The sequence below is a fragment of the Brassica rapa genome, chromosome A09, assembly GCF_000309985.2.
Source record: "Brassica rapa cultivar Chiifu-401-42 chromosome A09, CAAS_Brap_v3.01, whole genome shotgun sequence".
Lineage (NCBI taxonomy): Eukaryota > Viridiplantae > Streptophyta > Magnoliopsida > Brassicales > Brassicaceae > Brassica > Brassica rapa.
The window spans coordinates 27,743,406-27,762,203 of NC_024803.2; the positions used below are offsets into that span (position 1 = coordinate 27,743,406).

Sequence of the window (18,798 nt, forward strand, 5' to 3'; positions counted from 1 at the left end):
CTCTCTCCTCTTCATGCGGAGATGGAAGCGCTACTCTGGGCAATGGTATGCATGAGGAATTTACGTCAATTTCAGGTTACGTTTGCAACGGATTGTTCTCAATTGGTAAAGATGGTTTCAACACCAGAGGAATGGCCTGCTTTTGCAAATTATTTGGATGATATCAAGATCCTGCAAGAGAGTTTTACCCGATCAGAGATTATCTATGTACCCCGAACGCAAAATACAAAGGCGGATAGACTAGCACGTAGTGTTAGGAAGCAGCCGTCTTTCGTCGTTCACATGGATGCGGATCACCCAGTTTGGTTTACAGAGTCAGTATGAGTCTGTAAAAGTCGATGACAAAAAAAAAAAAAAAAAAAAAAACAAATTTCAACTCGAGCATTTAGTGAATATCAAATTAACTAATATCCCGCCCGTAGGGCGGGCCGACCCTAGTAACATATATAAAATCATTTGTATAATTAAAGTAATATAATATTATTAATATAAATGATGCATACAAATTATAAATTAATTTAAAATTAAAAGTAAATAGTAATCAATTATTATAGTATATTTACTTTAGAAATATTTATATCCTAGCATGAGCACGGAAAAATCATCACCTAGTAGTAGATAAAAAGTATGATTCTAAATTAATAGATTAGAAGATATTGATTTGCTTAGAATTCTATTTTATTTCAAACACGTTACATAATTAGTTGAGTTAATTTCGTTGTCATGTGTAATCCAGTATATTGCAATCATTACATAATAAAACTCACATGATGGAGTATAAACAAGAACATATCATTGTTTATACAAACAATTTCAGGTATACAATAAGAGAACACTTGAATAGGCTTCAAGTGATTAGAGGAAAACCTGAAAATGAGATTATCTGAGACTGTAAACCATTATTTCCCATATAAGTGAATCTGGGAAGCAAGTCCTGGAATCATTTAACAGAGAAACCATGGAACCTCTCAAGCAAAAGATCATATCAAATAAATTAACCAAAAAATAAACTCATTTAATTAAGAGAAATTACTTAGAATGACTTTAATTAATAGGGTTGTCATGCAGCCAAAAAAGGGACTGAGAATGCTCACCACACAGATATCATGTTCCATTTACGTTCTAAAACACATCATCAAACATTCAAACCCCATAATGTTTTATTATATTGCAAAAGGGTTTGTGTGGATGAGGATGAGAAACAAGATTTAGCATACATTCAGCTCACTAGGTCGTAAAGAGTGATATATGACACGAAGATAACTGCATTTGTAGAGAACCGGAGTCAAAAGCGAGGAACTCATGATATGGGTTCCTGTGAATGATATCTTCATCAAAGAGAAAGACCCTGAGAAGATCACTTTTGCTAATACCACAAGCCTGTCATGAACATTTAAAGTTTCAGCACTTCAGATCGAGAGTTGATACCCTTTATGATGTACGCAAATATTAAAAAACAGAAACTGTTCCATATCAACAGAAAGTTAGATTAATATCATAAAGAAAATCCTTTTTACAGAGAACTATTAATGGATCATAATGTGAACGACCAAGTTCTGAAATTCATGCCTTGAAGTATAACAGTGAGCTTCCAATCAACATATAACAATGGCTAAATGTGAAGGAAGATGCATATACTGTCTCTGGTGTATCAAAGATCAACTCTTTAAAAGACGCCATGGTATATAATCATAGTGGTGAGTCTATTTTCTCCAACCCATCATCTGCTTCTCTTTTACTCTCACACTTTGATCTCCAAGCACCAAGAGTCTTAAAATCCCACACAACCTCTGAGATCTCATCATGAGGCAAGGTTAGGCCCTTGCGTTTTATCGACCTATGCAACTCACAGAAGAATTTAGGGTCTTGCAGCTTGATGTACTCCTGCAAAACTTGCTCATGGTTTGGTATCCAGTTCCTAGGAAATGGAGTATAATCACAAGATGGAATAAAAGACATGCGAGAGAACTGAACTCCATCTATAGCATCTACTAGTCCCATCCTGAGAAGATCAGAGTACTCAGGTGCAGAGTTATTGCTGCTCTCACTTAATGGACGGCTAAGATCCCTTGTGGCTATGCTGTACACTTTGGCACGAGATTTAAGCCTATACCTTGCAGCGTATAGTTTAGCCAAAGAGCTTCTAATCACATAAGCACAGAACCCAACAGCCTTCTTGCGGTTGTCTGCATATTTGTACCAATCAGCCATTGTTTCAAGAAACTTATTCATCTGAGAGTTACTATGAGACTGGCTTGAATAAAGCATCGGGTTACAAGGCAAAGGCTCGGGATCTTTGTCTCCTTTAACAAAAGCAAGCCGCCTAAATTTCCGGATGCATTGCTCTAAGCTAGCAGACACAGAGAGCAACGTTCCAACCCCCTTCTTGCTCACAACGCTGCCTCCACTTCCAGTGTAACGCAGAGTAGGGTAAATAACTCTACGGCAGATAATGTGGTCGAGAAACTGAATCCCCCTGCTGATATGTTCAATCTCTAACTTTGAATTATCCAACCTCAAACCGAAAACTCTATCGCAAAACTCAATGACTTCCTTCCGCGTCTTTACTGCATCCTCTCTAGGCCCTCTAATCCCAATCAGGAAATAACCTCCATGCCTAATGTAATCCATCTTCCTAGTCTTCTCCTTCCCACTCGATGGAACAAACTCAGGCCACGCCGGGTTATGACAACCATCTTCAATAGACTCCTTCCATATAGAATCGTCTTTACAAGGCTTAAAATACTCAACTATCTTCGTCTCCATAAACCGGTCAAGCTCATCAAGACACACATTAGCAAGCAAAGGACTCAGTATCCCACAGTACCCATAAGAAGGCACCTTGGCAGCTTCCTTAGGAGCAAAACTGTAGAAAGTCCTCAGCCAATACGGATCAGGCTTTGGCTCATCTTCATTCAAAATCTTCTTCGTCCTCATCCTCTTCTCACGCTCAATCCTCCTCTTAGCTCCCAAACCATCATTGCCATTTTCCTCAACAACACGATTCATCACTCTCTTATCACCCATTCTCAAGGAAGACTCGATCAAGCCGAGGACTTTCCTATCTTTAACAACTTTCTGAAGACAACCCATCACCACATCGACATCAACACGATCCAAAACCTCACTAACATCGCCTTTAATAAACCACAAGTACCCAGCGAAGTTACTTCTAACAGTTCTAATCACAGTATGTGGGTTCCTCCCAGGTCTAAACCCATGGCTCTTACTCGAAAACCTAGCTTCAAAGAACGGCTCCACGACCATCAACAGCACCTCGTGAACCACACGGTCCTGAAAAATCGGTTCTTCAGACTCCATGATCCTCCTCAACTCCCCTTTCGACATGGCATTCGCATTCGCACTCGCCGAGGCTCCTTTCTCGCGAGGGCTCCGCACGAGCTGGTTCATCTTGTCGTTCCAGCGGAACTTGCCGCCGGGGCGCGTGACGGCTTGCTGGAGGGAGAGGAGCGAGCGGAGGGCGGTGGAGTGGATGGCGCTGCGCGGGGGGAAGGTTCCGGTGACGTGAGCGCAGGTTCGCTGGTAGGCGAGGATCCATAGGTCGAATTTGGAGAGGAAGCCTGTGAGGTTGGAGAAAGTGGAGGAGGGAGGAGAGGAGAAGGATTTGACCCAGAGGGAGAGGCAGATTTCTACCGGGTCTTGCTTGAGTAGGGAGTACGGGTCTTGGGTCGAGGAGGGTTCTCGTGATTCTCGTTTTGGGTTTGGGAGAGAAGATATTGGTTTGAGGAAGGTTTTGCAGTTTAAGTGTTCGACGATATTCCTCAGTGGGATGGAATGATGTGTCACTCTTCTCATTTCTCTCTCTACCTGAAGACAGACGTGTGAATCATATGAGAGACTTTTTTAAGTTTTGTAAAATTATGTTTCCTAGTTTAGCCCCAATGTTTTTCTGTTAATAACAATTCGAGGCTTAGGTTTTGAAATTCGACCTACACCCTATATAAGCCATAGAAAGTATTATGCAGGTGAGGACAATATTTTGGGCTCAGCTTCAAATTATATTAATCAAACCAACCTCACCATAAATATACAATGATGATCGATATATTATCTATCACCCATGAGCACTTTAGGGACTTTACCGAACATAATCTACCGTATACAAGAAAAAGACTCCCACCAAAACAAATTTAAACCACTGTGTCCGGATGGTAGAATTGTCTCTAACTCCTCCAGTCACAAAGATACACACGACCAACCTCGAATCGAAAGAAAATAGATTCTAAACAAGACCCGTAATTCAGAATCTTCGTCGCTGATCACCGCAAGATTTAATTAATTAGTTGAGATTCATAGATATTAGATATCAAAATGTATAGTCGGGTTTATGTTAAACCAAGTCTATTTTATTCGGTTATGCTTTATACCGAAAACACTCTTTCATATGAAAAGTGAATGTAACAGATTCAGTTACAATCAATACAACAAACTTTCTTCTTCTATTATGGTATAAGAGCACCGAGCTCGAAACTCAGCTCTCGATCTTCGTTTTTTTCCGCTTGCTTTGACCAAGATTCATCGGTTTCTTCACCGATCGATCACTATCTAGCTTCTGATTTCGATTATTCCGTCGAAATCGAGCTTTATCATCATCAAAAATGGTTACTCTTCGTTAATCTTCGCGTCAAGGTGTTTGTGTAGCTACTTCAGCGACGAAAGTGACGAATCCGGCGAGACGAGCAGATCGGCGATCTATTTCGACGACGACTGTTCCAGATCCAGCCATTTCGATGCCATTTCCAACAAATCCTAGCTCATCTATTCCGATGAACATTCCAAATCTGATTCCAACATAATCGTTTAACTTCGATGGAATCCAGTACTCGCCTTACTTCCTAACAAATTGTGATAATCATGGAGCATCCATCATCCCAGAGGTACTTGACGGTACGAACTATAGCACTTGGATTCTAGCTATCACTATTGCTCTAAGATTCGAAGAAAAAGCTATCATTTGTTGATGATTCATTACCTAGGCCACCTGAGAATCATCCTCATTATAGAATCTGGTCTCGTTGCAATAGTATGGTCAAGTCTTGGATTCTTAACTCTGTGACGAAGCAGATCTATGGAAGTATACTAAGGTTTAATGATGCTTCTGAAATTTGGAAAGATCTGATGACACGATTCCGCATCACAAATTCGCCAAGATCTTATCATCTTACTCAACAAATCTGGTCTCTCCATCAAGATTCTATGGATTTATCTACGTATTACACAAAACTAAAGACTCTTTGGGATGAGCTTGATGGAGCGGACTGTGTTAAGACTTGTCAAAACTGTGATTGTTGCAAGGAGGCGTATACTAAGGCAGAGCATGCTAATATCATCAAGCTACTAGCAGGATTGAATGATTCTTACTCCAATGCTTGAAGTCAAATCATCATGAAAAAAAAATTTCCTGATCTGGCTGAGGTCTACAACCTTCTCGATCAAAATCACAGTCAAAGGAGCATTAATCTTATCTCGAATGCATCTGCTTTTCAAGTCACAACTGAGATTCCTCCAGCTTCAATCAATCCGGCTCAGTCATCGCAGTCTCATCGCCAAAGCAGGCCTCTGTGTTCTCATTGTGGCTATTCCGGTCACACTATGGATAAATGTTACAAGATTCATGGTTTTACACCGGGTTTCAAATCTAAAAGATTGGCAGCTGCTGAGAAACAAACCAATCCAGTGAAACATGTGGTAGCAAATATGACTCTTGCTGACAATACTAATGATTCTATTAATACATGCATGATGAATACACTGTCCAAAGATCAGATTCAAGGAGTATTGAGTATTTCAACACTCAGTTACAGCTTTCCAGTAACCCAAATCAAAATGTGGCTTCTACTTCTGGAGGTTCTATCACAACTCTCCCTGGTATGACTCTTTCTTCCAACACTCTATACTTTGTTGGAGTTCTACGAGCTACTGGAAATGTATTGTCCTCTGTATCTTGGATCATTGATAGTGGTGCAACTCGCCATGTGTATCATGACCGAACCAAGTTTCTGAATTTATCTGAAACTCTTAATCAGTCAGTAAGCTTACCAACTGGTTTAGGAGTGAAGATAATTGGAACTGGACAGGTCAAGATAAATGAGAATTTAATCTTGAATAATGTCCTCTATATTCCGGATTTCAGATTAAATCTCATCAGTGTCAGTCAGATGACAAGAGACTTGGGTTATAGAGTTGCGTTTGACAGTGGATCTTGTATGATTCATGATCTTTCCAAGGGGTTGATGATTGGTTAGGGTGAAGAAATCACAAACTTCTACATTCTGGATGAAGCTTCTATTGGTGAACTCTCTACAAGGCCGTCAAGTTTTTGTGCGAATGTTGTTCTTGATTCTGCCTTGTGGCACAATAGACTAGGACATCCTGCAATACAAAAGATTGATTCAATCTCCAATGTACTGAGAATTCCTCAAAGAAATAAAACATATTTTCATTGTTCTATTTGTCATCTTGCCAAACAGAAACATCTATCTTTTCCCTCTCCAAACAATATGAGTATCAAGCCGTTTGATTTGTTGCACATTGATACTTGGAGATCTTTCTCAGTGACTTCAAATGAAGGATATAGATACTTTCTCACGATTGTAGATGATCACACTAGAGTCACCTGGATATATCTCATGCACACAAAAGATGAGGTCCTTACATTGTTTCCGGAGTTCTTAACAATGGTAGAAACGCAGTACAAAACAACAGTTAAAGGGGTAAAGGTCAAATAACACACCTGAGCTGAAATTTTCTGCTCTGTACAAAGCCAAAGGGATCACAGCCTTTCATTCTTGTCCAGAGACTCCAGAGCAAAATTCAGTTGTTGAAAGGAAGCATCAACATATATTGAATGTTGCTCGTTCATTGATGTTTCAGGTAAAGCTAGCTCTTGAATACTGGTCAGACTGTGTTCTAACTTCGGTGTTCTTGATAAACCGTCTTCCTACTCCTTTACTCAAAGATAAATCTCTTTATCAAATGCTTACTTCTAAGAAACCAGACTACACTAGGATACGTACGTTTGGATACATACATAAATTTCAACTAAGAGCCAAAGCAAGTATATTTCTTGGATATCCGTCTGGTTATAAAGGCTACAAGGTTATGGATTTGGAAACTAATGTCATCTCTATATCCAGAAATGTGGTCTTTCATGAAAATATATTTCCGTTTGATCAACCTGAAGATCTTCCTGACATATTTGGTTCTCCTATGACTAATGATGCAGCACCAGCTAGAGCTGAATCTACTACTATATATGTCGTACTTAAGTAAGTTCCTGCATCTATAGATCCAAGTTCATCTACTACTATACCTGCAAAAGATAAGGAAGTTCCTGCAGCTGTAGATTCATCTATGCATGCATCAGACAGTGGTCAGAAATGTTCATCCAAGACACCAGTGTATCTCCAATATTATTACTGCAACATGACAAAGACTAATATTCCTTATCCTCCGGCAGCACATGTTTCTTATGATAAACTGTTTGAGACGTATACGAACTACATTTGCTCTATTATGCATCATCATGAACCTTCTTCGCTTGCTCAAGCTAAGAAGTTTGATGAGTGGATCAAAGCTATGAATGAGGAGCTCATTGCGTTGGAAAGTACAGATACATGGGAAGTAGTATCTCTTCCTGATGGTAAACATGCCATAGGCTGTCGCTGGTGTTTATAAAGTAAAACTTAATGCTGATGGAACGTTGGAAAGATATAAGGCATGTTTGGTAGCTAAAGGCTATACACAACAAGAGGGGATTGATTTTGTTGACACATTTTCTCCTGTAGCCAAAATGACTACTATCAAGACCTTACTATCTGTTGCAGCTGTCAAACAATGGAGCCTCACGCAGTTGGATGTATCTAACGCATTTCTAAACGGAGATCTCAATGAGGAGATATATATGACCTTACCTCTAGGTTATACTCCAAAAGAAGGTACTGTCTTATCTCCTAATCCGGTTTGTAGACTCAACAAATCATTGTATGGTTTGCATCAAGCTTCAAGACAATGGTTTCTGAAATTCAGTTGTACTCTTATGGCTCTCGGATTTCAGAAGTCTCATTCCGATCATACCTTGTTTATCAGTCACAAGAATGGTAAATATGTTGCAGTTCTAGTCTACGTTGATGATATTATTATTGCTAGCGATGATGGTAACAGCGTGACACAACTTAAATATTTTTGATATAAATTATTAATAAATATTTAAAATTCTATTTATGTTAACTCTATAATATTAAATAAAATATAACTAGTTAGTATTTATAAATCATTGAATAAACAACAATTTATTTTGAAAAAGAAATATTATAAATATAATAACTTACCATTTTTATTTATAAATTATTTAAAACTAGGTGATGTGTCCGCTCAAACGAGCATAATATGTTTATACAATTATTTATTAATACATGTATTATTAATTCAAAAAGTTATGATAATTTATTGTTTATTTTTTAAAAACTTTTTACCAAATATCAAATTATTTATTGCGTTAAATATTTTTAAAAAATTCACATATTATAAAGAGTTTTAGTTACGTGTTTTCGGTTTTTTTGCGATTAAAAGATATTTTCATATAACAACAGATTATATATAGAAATCATTTTTTAATTTTTAAAATACATTATATATATTTTTGGATAATAACATAATACGTATAGAAACTATCTTTTTATTTTTAAAATATATTTTATTATATCAGTTTTAATGAATTATATCTGATTCTATAAATTTTAAATTCATTTTTATTTTTAATAATTTCCATTATATTAATTTATAATTAATAATGTAATCTAGTAAATAAATTAACTATTTGTTAAGGATAATAACAATATTAACATGTCTAATTTTTAATAAGAGAGCTCGAATGCGAAAAATCACGTGTTACCAATTATTTCTCTAAATTTACCATATCATAATAATTTCTTCAAAGATTTTATAATTTTAATATTATAAATATATACGTGTATATCAACACGTCTCATTGTTTCTATACGTATTGTAAATCCTAATTAGAAACGGAGCGCGAGTAGAAATGTTTTAACGGAGAGTAAACGAACAAAGAGGAAAGACATTGGAAGCTTGTGTCAGGTCAATGCTGTTGCCGTAAGGTTTCAGACAGACTTCTCCTTTGGCTGCTGTGAAACACTTCTTTTTTGATCTAGAAGAAAAACCGCATCTTGTTCTCCGGCCGGTTAAGCTTCCGTCTCAGATCGGCGGCACAACGAACCCGAACCTAAACCGATCTTCAATTTGACGAGGGATCTGATCTGAGCATGTCGAAATCTCTACCGTATTCAGTGAAAGATGTTAACTACGACAATGCCAAGTTCAGACATCGATCTCCTTTAAAGGTTGGACCTTTTTTAGATCTTGATCTTTGTCTGATATATTGGTTCTGCCCAAAGTTCCCTCCTTTGATCTTGATCTTTGTCTGTAGTTCTTGCTTTTTCTTTCCATGAATTGCACTGTGTTAGTGATCATATAGAGGAATTAGGAAAGCTGTTAATTTGGAAAAATCAGAGTGAGGTAAGAGTTTTGAAAGGGTTGTATGCTTTTTTTTTTTTTGGGATAGAGAGCTTTCTTCAAACATATCATGTCCCAAGCATCAATGTTTACTTTTTTCTTGACAAGCATTTTAAGTAAAAAGCTTCTCCTTTTTTTTACTTTTGGCGTTCTTACCAAAAGCCATTTTCATTTTGATCTTCTAGTTTTAGATAATCTTCACTCAAAAGTGTTAGGTTTCTTGATATAAGACCCATGACATACTATTCTATAATGAGCTATTAAAGATATGCATTGAGGCAGTTAGTAGAATGTGATATTAGTCTAGTAATGTGAATCCAGATTATATCTCTACTGTTTGTTCTCTTTTGACATTTTCTTGCAACGTCTCCTTTTTTGTTCGCATATAGGTTCTTTCACAAAGCATGCTTACTCTTAGCACAAAACGCAACTACGCAAGCTGCAGCACTGGGAAGTTCCTAATATTAATATTAATCTTTGGAATAGGATGTCTACTACTGATAAGCAAGGGTCCAAATGATTCTGCTCCTAATGAAAAAGGAAAGGTCACTTTTGTTGGGGGTCTTAGGCTTGGGAAGCTTTTGAGAAAGCCACCTAGGCTTCCACCTAGATTATCACCTGACGAAGGACAGTTAAGAGCCAACGGCTCCAACTCTGACCCAAAATGGGCAGTTAGACAGCAAAGCGTGAAGGATGCTTTTGACTTTGCATGGTCTGGCTACAGAAAGTACGCAATGGGATATGACGAGCTTATGCCTATTAGCCAGAGAGGCGTGGATGGCTTAGGAGGACTTGGTGCCACTGTGGTGGACGCTCTTGACACAGCTATGATAATGGGTCATGATCACATCGTTTCTGAAGCGGGAGCGTGGGTGGAGGCTCATCTCTTGGAGAGGATTAGTCAAAAGGATCAAGTTAATCTGTTTGAAACTACAATACGTGTTTTGGGTGGGCTTCTAAGTGCGTACCATCTGAGTGGAGGAGATCAGGGGACGGTGAACATGACACATATAGGACCAAAACCAGATGTCTATCTAAATGTTGCTAAGGATTTGGCTGACCGTCTACTTTCAGCTTTCAGCTCCAGCCCTACTCCTATTCCTTATAGTGATGTAATATTGCGTGACTCAACCGCTCATCCAGCTCCAGGAGGGATGAGCAGTACAGCAGAAGTTGCCTCTGTACAGCTTGAGTTTAATTACCTCAGTGCTGTTTCTGGTGATCTGAAGTATAGTGCAGAGGCCATGAAGGTCTTAGCTCATATAAAGACTCTTCCCAAGACAGAAGGTCTTGTTCCAATCTACATCAGGTGATTACTTTGTTTTGGACTTGGTTTTGCTGTGCTCTTATAATCTGACATGTTGTTTTCTACCTGGTGTAGCCCTCAATCAGGTGAATTTGTTGGTGAGAATATAAGGTTGGGATCTCGTGGGGATAGCTACTATGAGTATTTAATCAAGGTGTGGCTTCAGCAAGGAGGCAAATTGAACAGTAACTTCACATATCTGCATGATATGTACACTGAGGCAATGAAAGGAGTCAGGCATTTGCTTGTGCGTAAATCAATTCCAAAAGGTCTTGTCTTTGTAGGAGAGTTACCTTACGGGTCTAAGGGAGAGTTCAGTCCAAAAATGGATCATCTGGTAAGTCCCCATTCATAGGATTTACCGTTTTTTGAGGGAATGATTCATTCAGTTTTTTGTTGTTGTGTAGGTTTGCTTCTTGCCTGGTACACTTGCTCTTGGTGCTACCAAGGGACTCACAAAGGAGAAGGCCCTGGCGGAAAATCTTTTATCCTTTGAGGATCTGGAGAATTTGAAACTTGCAGAAGAGTTAGCGAAAGCATGCTTTGAGATGTATGAAGTAACTGCCACTGGCCTGGCTCCAGAGATTGCTTATTTCCACACGGAGGTAAGTCTTGATTGTGCGCGTTTTCCTTTTCTCTTGTTGTTTGGTTAACTTCTTGGATTCTAATGAAGCAGGAACACTCTGAGGATGGTCTTGAAGGTGGGAATAAGAGTTCAATGTATGCAAAAGATATAATCATACACCAGGCTGATCGACATAATCTACTGCGCCCTGAAACTGTTGAATCACTCTTTGTCCTCTACCGTATCACAAAAGATACAAAGTATGAAAACTATTCTCATTATGAGTTCTTGGGACTGTGCTCTTCAGAGCTAACACATTTATAAAAAAAAACACTGCAGATACAGAGATCAAGGTTGGCAGATCTTTGAAGCGTTTGAAAAGTACACAAAGGTGAAAACTGGTGGATACACATCGTTGGATGATGTAACGGAGGTGCCTCCTCGTAGGAGAGATAAGATGGAGACATTTTTCCTTGGTGAAACGTTGAAGTATTTATACTTGCTCTTTGGAGATGACTCGGTGATTCCACTGGATAAGTTTGTTTTCAACACCGAAGCTCACCCACTTCCAATAAAACATACCTGAAAGGTTTACTTCTGAAGACTCACACACACAAATTGAAGACAATGTTTTGAGAAAAGTTATGCATAGTAATAGTACCAACTGCAGAAGAGGGTAGTTTGTTGAGAGAGCACAAAACAGTAACTCTCCATGTAAGATAAGTCATCTCTTTTCTTTGAGATGAATTGTAATCAGACACCATTGAAATTACTTACGTTTAGTATTTTCTCTTGTACACGATTTGGAATATGTAACAAAACAAATTAAGCACACAGAGAAAGATACTGGTGTAAAACTCCAAATTCATAACTTGAAAAAGGGTGACAAGATTTGTATAAGTTTTACACACATTCAAGTGCCGTTGTCAACAAAAAGAAGACTAGGGATACAGAAACATCTCGCCACAAAACTGAAACAACACGAACACTCAATAACTGAATATGAAAGCACTAAGACAGGGCCGTGCACAAGTGAAATCAAGCCTTTGCTTTTCCTGCCTGGATAGATTGTAGCCGTTGTTGTAACTTCATCATCTGCAAGCATTAAAACCATGAGATCATCATCACCAGTTTCAGTAAATGAACAAGTTTCATTTGTGTCCATATGGTCTCTTTCTCTCAAACAACAGATTCTTATAAGGTGCTAAGTCCAGTCAATAAAACAGGGGAGCGAACACAGTTTTAACTTTTAAGTCTTTTCTTCTAGGAGGACATGCATAAACTGACACAGAAAACGTCTACTTAACCATATTTTTAGAGCTTAGTAAATTCAGCATCAATGCTGAAAGGCATTCAAATAATTATATAATCTGTGAGAGAGATGTTCTTACTGCTTCTCTCTTGCTGTTTTGTTGTCCTTCATTATCTTGGATAGATGCATCAACACGTTTCCTGCGAACAACATACACTATGCTTGAGTTCACGACGATCATAGCTCAAAACACTTGATCAACATCCTCCTAGTTGTTATATAGCTAAAATAGAAGACATGCTTTCACAGAAGCATACTCATATTATCACAGATGTTGTGCTTTTGGCTACCGATATGATCATCGTTACTCTAACTAGAACTAGATAGTTAATCAACAGCATTCACTAATAGCGTAGAACAAAAAAGTTCACTTTTTTAATTATTTCAAGTTGAGATAAGAATCCAATAGGTTCTTTACTTTTCAACTACTGAACAGATATTCAAATGGGTTGCTCATGGTGAATGAAAAAGACCAAACTTAGCTACATTTGCTTCAGTCCATACAAAAGAAAGAAACTTACAGTTCAGCAGAGATGTACTCAATACGTTTGCGAACATTAGCATTAGCTTCTGCCAAATCCTGCTTCACAAGCACTGGACCAATCAACTTGTACACGTTTGCCTCCTCTTCTAGCAAATCCAACTCCTGTATAATAAACAAGACAACAATAGGTGCAAGTAAATGAGAGAACAAAAGAGAGCCAATCGAAATCATTTCTTTCTCAATCTCAGAACTGAAAGTAATGACAAAACCTTTAAAGATAACATTACTTCAAGCTTAAGCTTTTCGCTTACACTTATAAACAAATGTCTAAACTAAAACCCTAATGTCTCAATGCCCCTTATATATATATACCTTAAGCACGAGCTCGTTCTCACCGAGTTGGATCGTATACTTCTTCCTCAGCTGGTGATCCTTCGCAATATCTGAAACATTGAACATTACCAACGAAAGTTAGAAACCAATCGAAAAAAGTTCTCTACTTTGGAATCCCCATAGCGGAAAATTAGGGTTCCACGCCTCCCGAAAAAGGCTAACTCATTGAGAAAGGTGAAATGAATCTACCTTTCTGGATTTTGGCGAGATCATTGGCCTTGGACTCTAGGTCTCTCTGCAAATCTCGAAGAGCCATTGATGAACTCATCTTTCGCCGTCGTCTTCTTCCTCAGGCCGTTGGTTAATTGTAGACTCGCACAGTCACGGATCCACTAGAGAAGAACAAAACGCCTTGTCGTCGAGACGTTTAAGTCTTTACTGTTTCGAAAGGGGCTAAAAGGCCCATGGTGTTTACTTGGGCCTTTCATAGCCCAATACACTTCTTTAATCCTAAAGGAAATAGAGTAAATCGATATTTGGCCTTTATCCATTGTAAACCAGGTCGAAACAGATAAACCAATTATTTATTTTTTTTTGTCATCTGGTATATTAATTAAAAGTTTAAAACATCAAGCAACCGTGACATACAAAATACAGATCGTACTACTATGCTTAAAACAACCAAAACTAACTAAAACTTCCAACCCAAACATCAGACTAAACCCAATATCAAACATAAACTATCGTCGATCCAAACCAAAAAATCTTGAAAGCCATCCATCGAAAACGCCAACTAAGCAGAAAGGTCAGTTTCTTCACTCTCAAAGAGACTAGCCAACCAAAAGGGAGGTCCTGCAGCCACATAAGATTGAGCATAACCCAACTGGATCACACTCTGAGCAATGAGAAAAGCCCCTCTATTAGTTTCTCTATCTTCTTTAACCAATCTCCACCACTCCAATTTGCTTAAACTTTCCATAAGCTCCAGTTGCTGGCATCTAAAGTTTGGCCATGCCTTGGGTCTTAGGATCACCATCGTAAAAGTATCATCATCCAAAGCAAAAATAACTCTATTGAGACGATGATCATGCATGCTCTCAATAGCCCATCTGAGACCATGGAATTTTGCTTCATCATTTGATCGTATGTTCGAGAAAGCACGGCGACTATGAATTAAGACCTTGCCAAAATCATTTCTCAAAACCCAAGCTGCCCCACTCCTCATTTGAACCTTATCACGATAGACACCGATATTGCATTTGAGCCATCCAGATGGAGGACAAGACCATGACTTCTTAACAACCGTCATAGCTTCTTGATCTTCCCTAAGCCTCTGCTTTTCGTTTTTCTGAGCCAACATCCAAAAGTCCGCCTCTTCCTTAATCTTGATGACTAATTCTTCAGCACTACTTTGTTTTCCTTCAAAGATGATCCCATTTCTGTATTTCCATAAGTACCATACAATCCATGGAATAGCATTTCTGACCTCTTCCGGAATCGAGATATTCTTCATCATTATCAAAACTTCATGGAAGTTCGAATAATGTGATCTCTTATCAAAACCATTCTCAATACAGGGAACATTGGCCAATGCCCAGACCTGTCTAGCAATCGAACAACCAAAGATAATATGGTTGATAGATTCACCCTGAAAACCACAAGCTTGACATACTGGGTCCATTCTAATTCCTCTCTTCACCAACAATTCTCCAACAGGGATTGCATTACTAACCGCCCTCCAGAAGAAAGCCTTGATTTTTGGAGTCGTAGAGATCTTCCAAATCTCTTTCTTGATATCATTCAGAGAGGGTCTCGCTTCAGCTTCTTGAATAAATGACCTGTTAATCAAACTGTTGATGAACCAATATCCAGATTTAACTGAATAACTACCATTCCTGTTATGCAGCCAAACCCAATAGTCATCATGGTCAAAAGCAATTTTCATAGCCAGAATGCTCCTTATGTCCTCCTCATAAAAAAGCTCCTCAAGTTTCTCTAGATTCCAGCATCTATTTTGATGATCAATCAAGTCACTAACTCTGAGCATTAGGTCAACAAGGATATTCTTCATCAAAGGTCTCCTACTTCCATTATCATCAATCCAGTTCTCAGTCCACACAAACACAGAGCTTCCATTACCTAGCTGTTTACGCAGACCTTGAACCAGAAGTTCCTTCCCAAATTGAATGCTTCGCCAAGCATAAGATGGTCGGGGACCATTCTTTGCAGACAAGAAATTCGAAGAATTGAAGTACCTGCTCTTGAAAAATCTAGCAAAAAGAGAATCAGGATCATTGATAATACGCCAAGCTTGCTTTGCCAACAGCGCTTGATTGAAGCCTTGAATGTCCTTAAACCCCAATCCCCCTTGCTCTTTTGCCAGACACATCTTGGTCCAACTTAACCAGTGAATCTTCTTTTTATGCTCTAGAGAATTCCACCAAAAATCAGCCATAGCCTTGGTAAGATTTTCACAAGACTTTTTTGTCAATTTAAAACAGGACATTGCATACACGGGCATTGCCATCGCTACCGCCTTGATTAAAATCTCCTTGCCTCCCAAAGAAAGAAGTTTCGCAAACCAGCCAGATAAGCGATCCTTCAATCTATCATAAATGTAGGCCAAAATTTTGGTTTTGGATCCGCTGAAACATTCAGGAAGGCCAAGGTAAACTCCTGAACCACCTTCTTTAGTGATGCCTGTGATCTCCTGAATAGCAGTTTTAGTAAAGGTATCAACCTTCGAACCAAAAGTTATAGCTGATTTAGCTTCGTTAACCTTTTGACCTGTGGCTTTTTCATAAACCTGAAGAATCCTCATCAACTCCTTAGCTTGTTCCCTCGTTGCTTTACATATCAGAAGACTGTCATCAGCGAAAAGCATATGATGAATCATCGGTCCTTCCTGTGAGAACTGAATGCCTTGAATAGCTTCACATTGAACCGCCTTTTCAATTAAATGGATAAGACCTTCAGTACACAGAACGAAAAGGAACGGAGACAAAGGGTCACCTTGTCTGATCCCTCTCTCTGGCTGGATGCTTCCAAAAGGCTGATCATTAATGAGTGTCGAGTATCTAACCGTTGATACACAAAACATAACTCTTTCAACCCAGACAGCCTCAAACCCCAAAGCCAAAAGAAGAGCTCGAAGATAACCCCACTCCACACGATCATACGCTTTCGACATATCTGATTTGATGGCCATGAATTCTTTTGAGATGCTTCTATCTGTCTTCAGAGCATGAATAACTTCATGTGCAATCAGAATATTATCTGTTATTAGCCTCTCTTCAACAAACGCCGATTGGGAAGAAGAGACAATGACAGGTAGGAGAGGTTTGAGTCTTGAAACCAAAATCTTCGAGATAATCTTATATAGAACCGAGCACAAGCTTATAGGTCTCAAATCCGACATAAGAACAGGATCATCAATCTTTGGAATTAGGCAGAGATGCGTGTAATTCCATTCAACAGGAAACAAGCCTGTTACGAAAAAATCACGAACCTCCTTTGTAACTTGGTCTCCAACCGTATTCCAATATCTTTGGAAGAAAAGACCGGTCATCCCATCCGGACCAGGGGCACTGCTTGCATTGATAGAGAAGACCGCATCCTTAACCTCTTCTTTACTGACATCTCTAGCAAGATCCTCATTCATACCATCAGAAACGCGTCTAGTGAAACCTTCAAATAGACTAGTGAAATCACCATTGGAAGTTGATTTGAATAATTTGGAGAAATATTCAGAAGCAACTTCCCCTTTAGCAGCTTCAGAGAATTGTTCTTGACCATAGGCATCAATTAGTTTAATGATCCTTTTCCTTGCTCTGTTTGCTTTCACTGAAGCATGATAGTATTTGGTGTTTAGATCCCCCTTGATAGCCCATTTATCCTTGCATCTCTGCTTCCAAAACAATTCCTCGTCTCTATAAGCCTGGACGAGTTCAGATTTGAGAAAATAAATTCTCGATGTTGAGGGATGCAAAGAAGATTGCTCCAACTCCAAGGCACATTGAAGCTGCTTGATCTTATCACGAGAATTGATGTTTTCTTTCTTCTTCCAATTACTCAGCGCTTTTCTACATCTCCTCAATCTGTCTGATACCTTGGTTTCGAAAAGAGGATGATCTGTTAACCAAGCTTTCTTGATTTCTTCTTGCACACCACGCTTATGTAAAAATCTCCCATCAAAACGAAAGCTTCCTCTGTAGGGATCAGAAGAGGAGAAGAATTTGACCAGAACTGGCCTGTGATCCGAACCCCGCTTATCCATGAAAACCTGATTGGAGGCAGGAAAAAGCTGAAACCAACTCTTGTTTCCGAAGCTCCTGTCCAATTTAGATTGAATAGATAAGGTTCCTCGCTGACCGCCCCACGTGAAGCAATTCCCTGTGCTTGGCAGTTCCGACATATCAGCAATCTGAAGCATATCATTAAAACCTTGAAAAGAAGCCTCACTTCGTCTAGGGCCTCCGATCTTCTCGTCATTGTTTCTTATTTCGTTAAAATCACCAACCATACACCATGGTTCTTTCCGATAAGCTCCAATGCGCGATAGTCTTTCCCATAGCTTCGGTCTATTATTCTTAACCGGTTCACCATATATACAAGATACAAAAAAACATTCCTTCCCAAACTTTACATAGCAGTCCACCAAGTGTTTATCTACAAACTTGAAATCAATTTGTACAGAGTTTTTCCACATCAATGCTAAGCCTCCGCTGTACCCAATAGGATTAACTGTCATAACCCTATCATAGCCTAGCCATGTCTGTAGATCCACCAAGTCATCTCTGTTGTGTTTAGTCTCCATCAAAAACAAAAGGTCCGGGAAATGATCTTTGCGCATCTCCCGTAGTCTTGGAATGACCAGGTCTTGTGCACGGCCCAAGCCCTGGCAATTCCAACTGATCATAGACATTTAGATATTGGACGGTCCCTCAATTGGGACCACCAATGGTTTCTTAAACCTTGCAGAGCTTTGAGATGGCTCGACATCTTCCTTTGCTTTCCTCTTCGAATCAGTGAAGACACCTTCTCCAAACTTAGAACCTCTGTTCGCATCTGCCTTTAATGTACCCTTGCCATTAGCCTTTCTGATGAAAGTACCAGGTCTTCGCCTACCCTTAGGTTTCTTTATCGGAGTCCCGGAAGCACTGGTTACGAAAGAACCAGCACTATAACCCGTTGAACTCTGAGCAGAAAATTCAGGGAGACTAGAGTCAGAATGAACCATCAAGAGA

General features: G+C 38.9%; 3 protein-coding genes across 3 annotated transcripts; 1 reads left to right on the forward strand and 2 right to left on the reverse strand.

Annotated features, from left to right (window-relative positions):
- Positions 1-983: 983 nt before the first annotated feature.
- LOC103840440 (nuclear intron maturase 1, mitochondrial) lies at positions 984-7,758 on the reverse strand. The gene has a single exon (XM_009116950.3). The coding sequence runs from the start codon at positions 3,814-3,816 to the stop codon at positions 1,690-1,692; it is 2,127 nt and encodes a 708-aa protein (XP_009115198.1). The 5' UTR covers positions 3,817-7,758; the 3' UTR covers positions 984-1,689.
- A 1,149-nt stretch (positions 7,759-8,907) lies between these two features.
- On the forward strand, positions 8,908-12,220 carry LOC103840441 (mannosyl-oligosaccharide 1,2-alpha-mannosidase MNS3). Its single transcript, XM_009116951.3, has 6 exons — positions 8,908-9,380; positions 9,942-10,861; positions 10,934-11,195; positions 11,266-11,463; positions 11,535-11,683; positions 11,763-12,220. Exons 1-6 carry the CDS (start codon positions 9,303-9,305, stop codon positions 12,007-12,009), a joined length of 1,854 nt encoding a protein of 617 aa, XP_009115199.1. The 5' UTR covers positions 8,908-9,302; the 3' UTR covers positions 12,010-12,220.
- Positions 12,221-12,265: 45 nt separating this feature from the next.
- On the reverse strand, positions 12,266-13,989 carry LOC103840442 (prefoldin subunit 6). Its single transcript, XM_009116952.3, has 5 exons — positions 13,802-13,989; positions 13,592-13,662; positions 13,257-13,381; positions 12,815-12,875; positions 12,266-12,518 (listed from the first exon to the last, which is right to left on the reverse strand). Exons 1-5 carry the CDS (start codon positions 13,878-13,880, stop codon positions 12,462-12,464), a joined length of 393 nt encoding a protein of 130 aa, XP_009115200.1. The 5' UTR covers positions 13,881-13,989; the 3' UTR covers positions 12,266-12,461.
- Positions 13,990-18,798: the final 4,809 nt, after the last annotated feature.

Bases quoted from the DNA above. Each gene is read 5' to 3' on its own strand.
- LOC103840440 (XM_009116950.3), bottom strand. From the start codon at position 3,816: ATGAGAAGAGTGACACATCATTCCATCCCACTGAGGAATATCGTCGAA.
- LOC103840441 (XM_009116951.3), top strand. From the start codon at position 9,303: ATGTCGAAATCTCTACCGTATTCAGTGAAAGATGTTAACTACGACAAT. The intron at 11,196-11,265 runs GTAAGTCCCCAT...GTTGTTGTGTAG, and splicing joins GTCCAAAAATGGATCATCTG to GTTTGCTTCTTGCCTGGTAC. The intron at 11,684-11,762 runs GTATGAAAACTA...AAAACACTGCAG, and splicing joins CGTATCACAAAAGATACAAA to ATACAGAGATCAAGGTTGGC.
- LOC103840442 (XM_009116952.3), bottom strand. From the start codon at position 13,880: ATGAGTTCATCAATGGCTCTTCGAGATTTGCAGAGAGACCTAGAGTCC. The intron at 13,663-13,801 runs GTAGATTCATTT...TCAATGTTTCAG, and splicing joins TCTCGCCAAAATCCAGAAAG to ATATTGCGAAGGATCACCAG. The intron at 13,382-13,591 runs GTATATATATAT...TTTATTATACAG, and splicing joins AGAACGAGCTCGTGCTTAAG to GAGTTGGATTTGCTAGAAGA.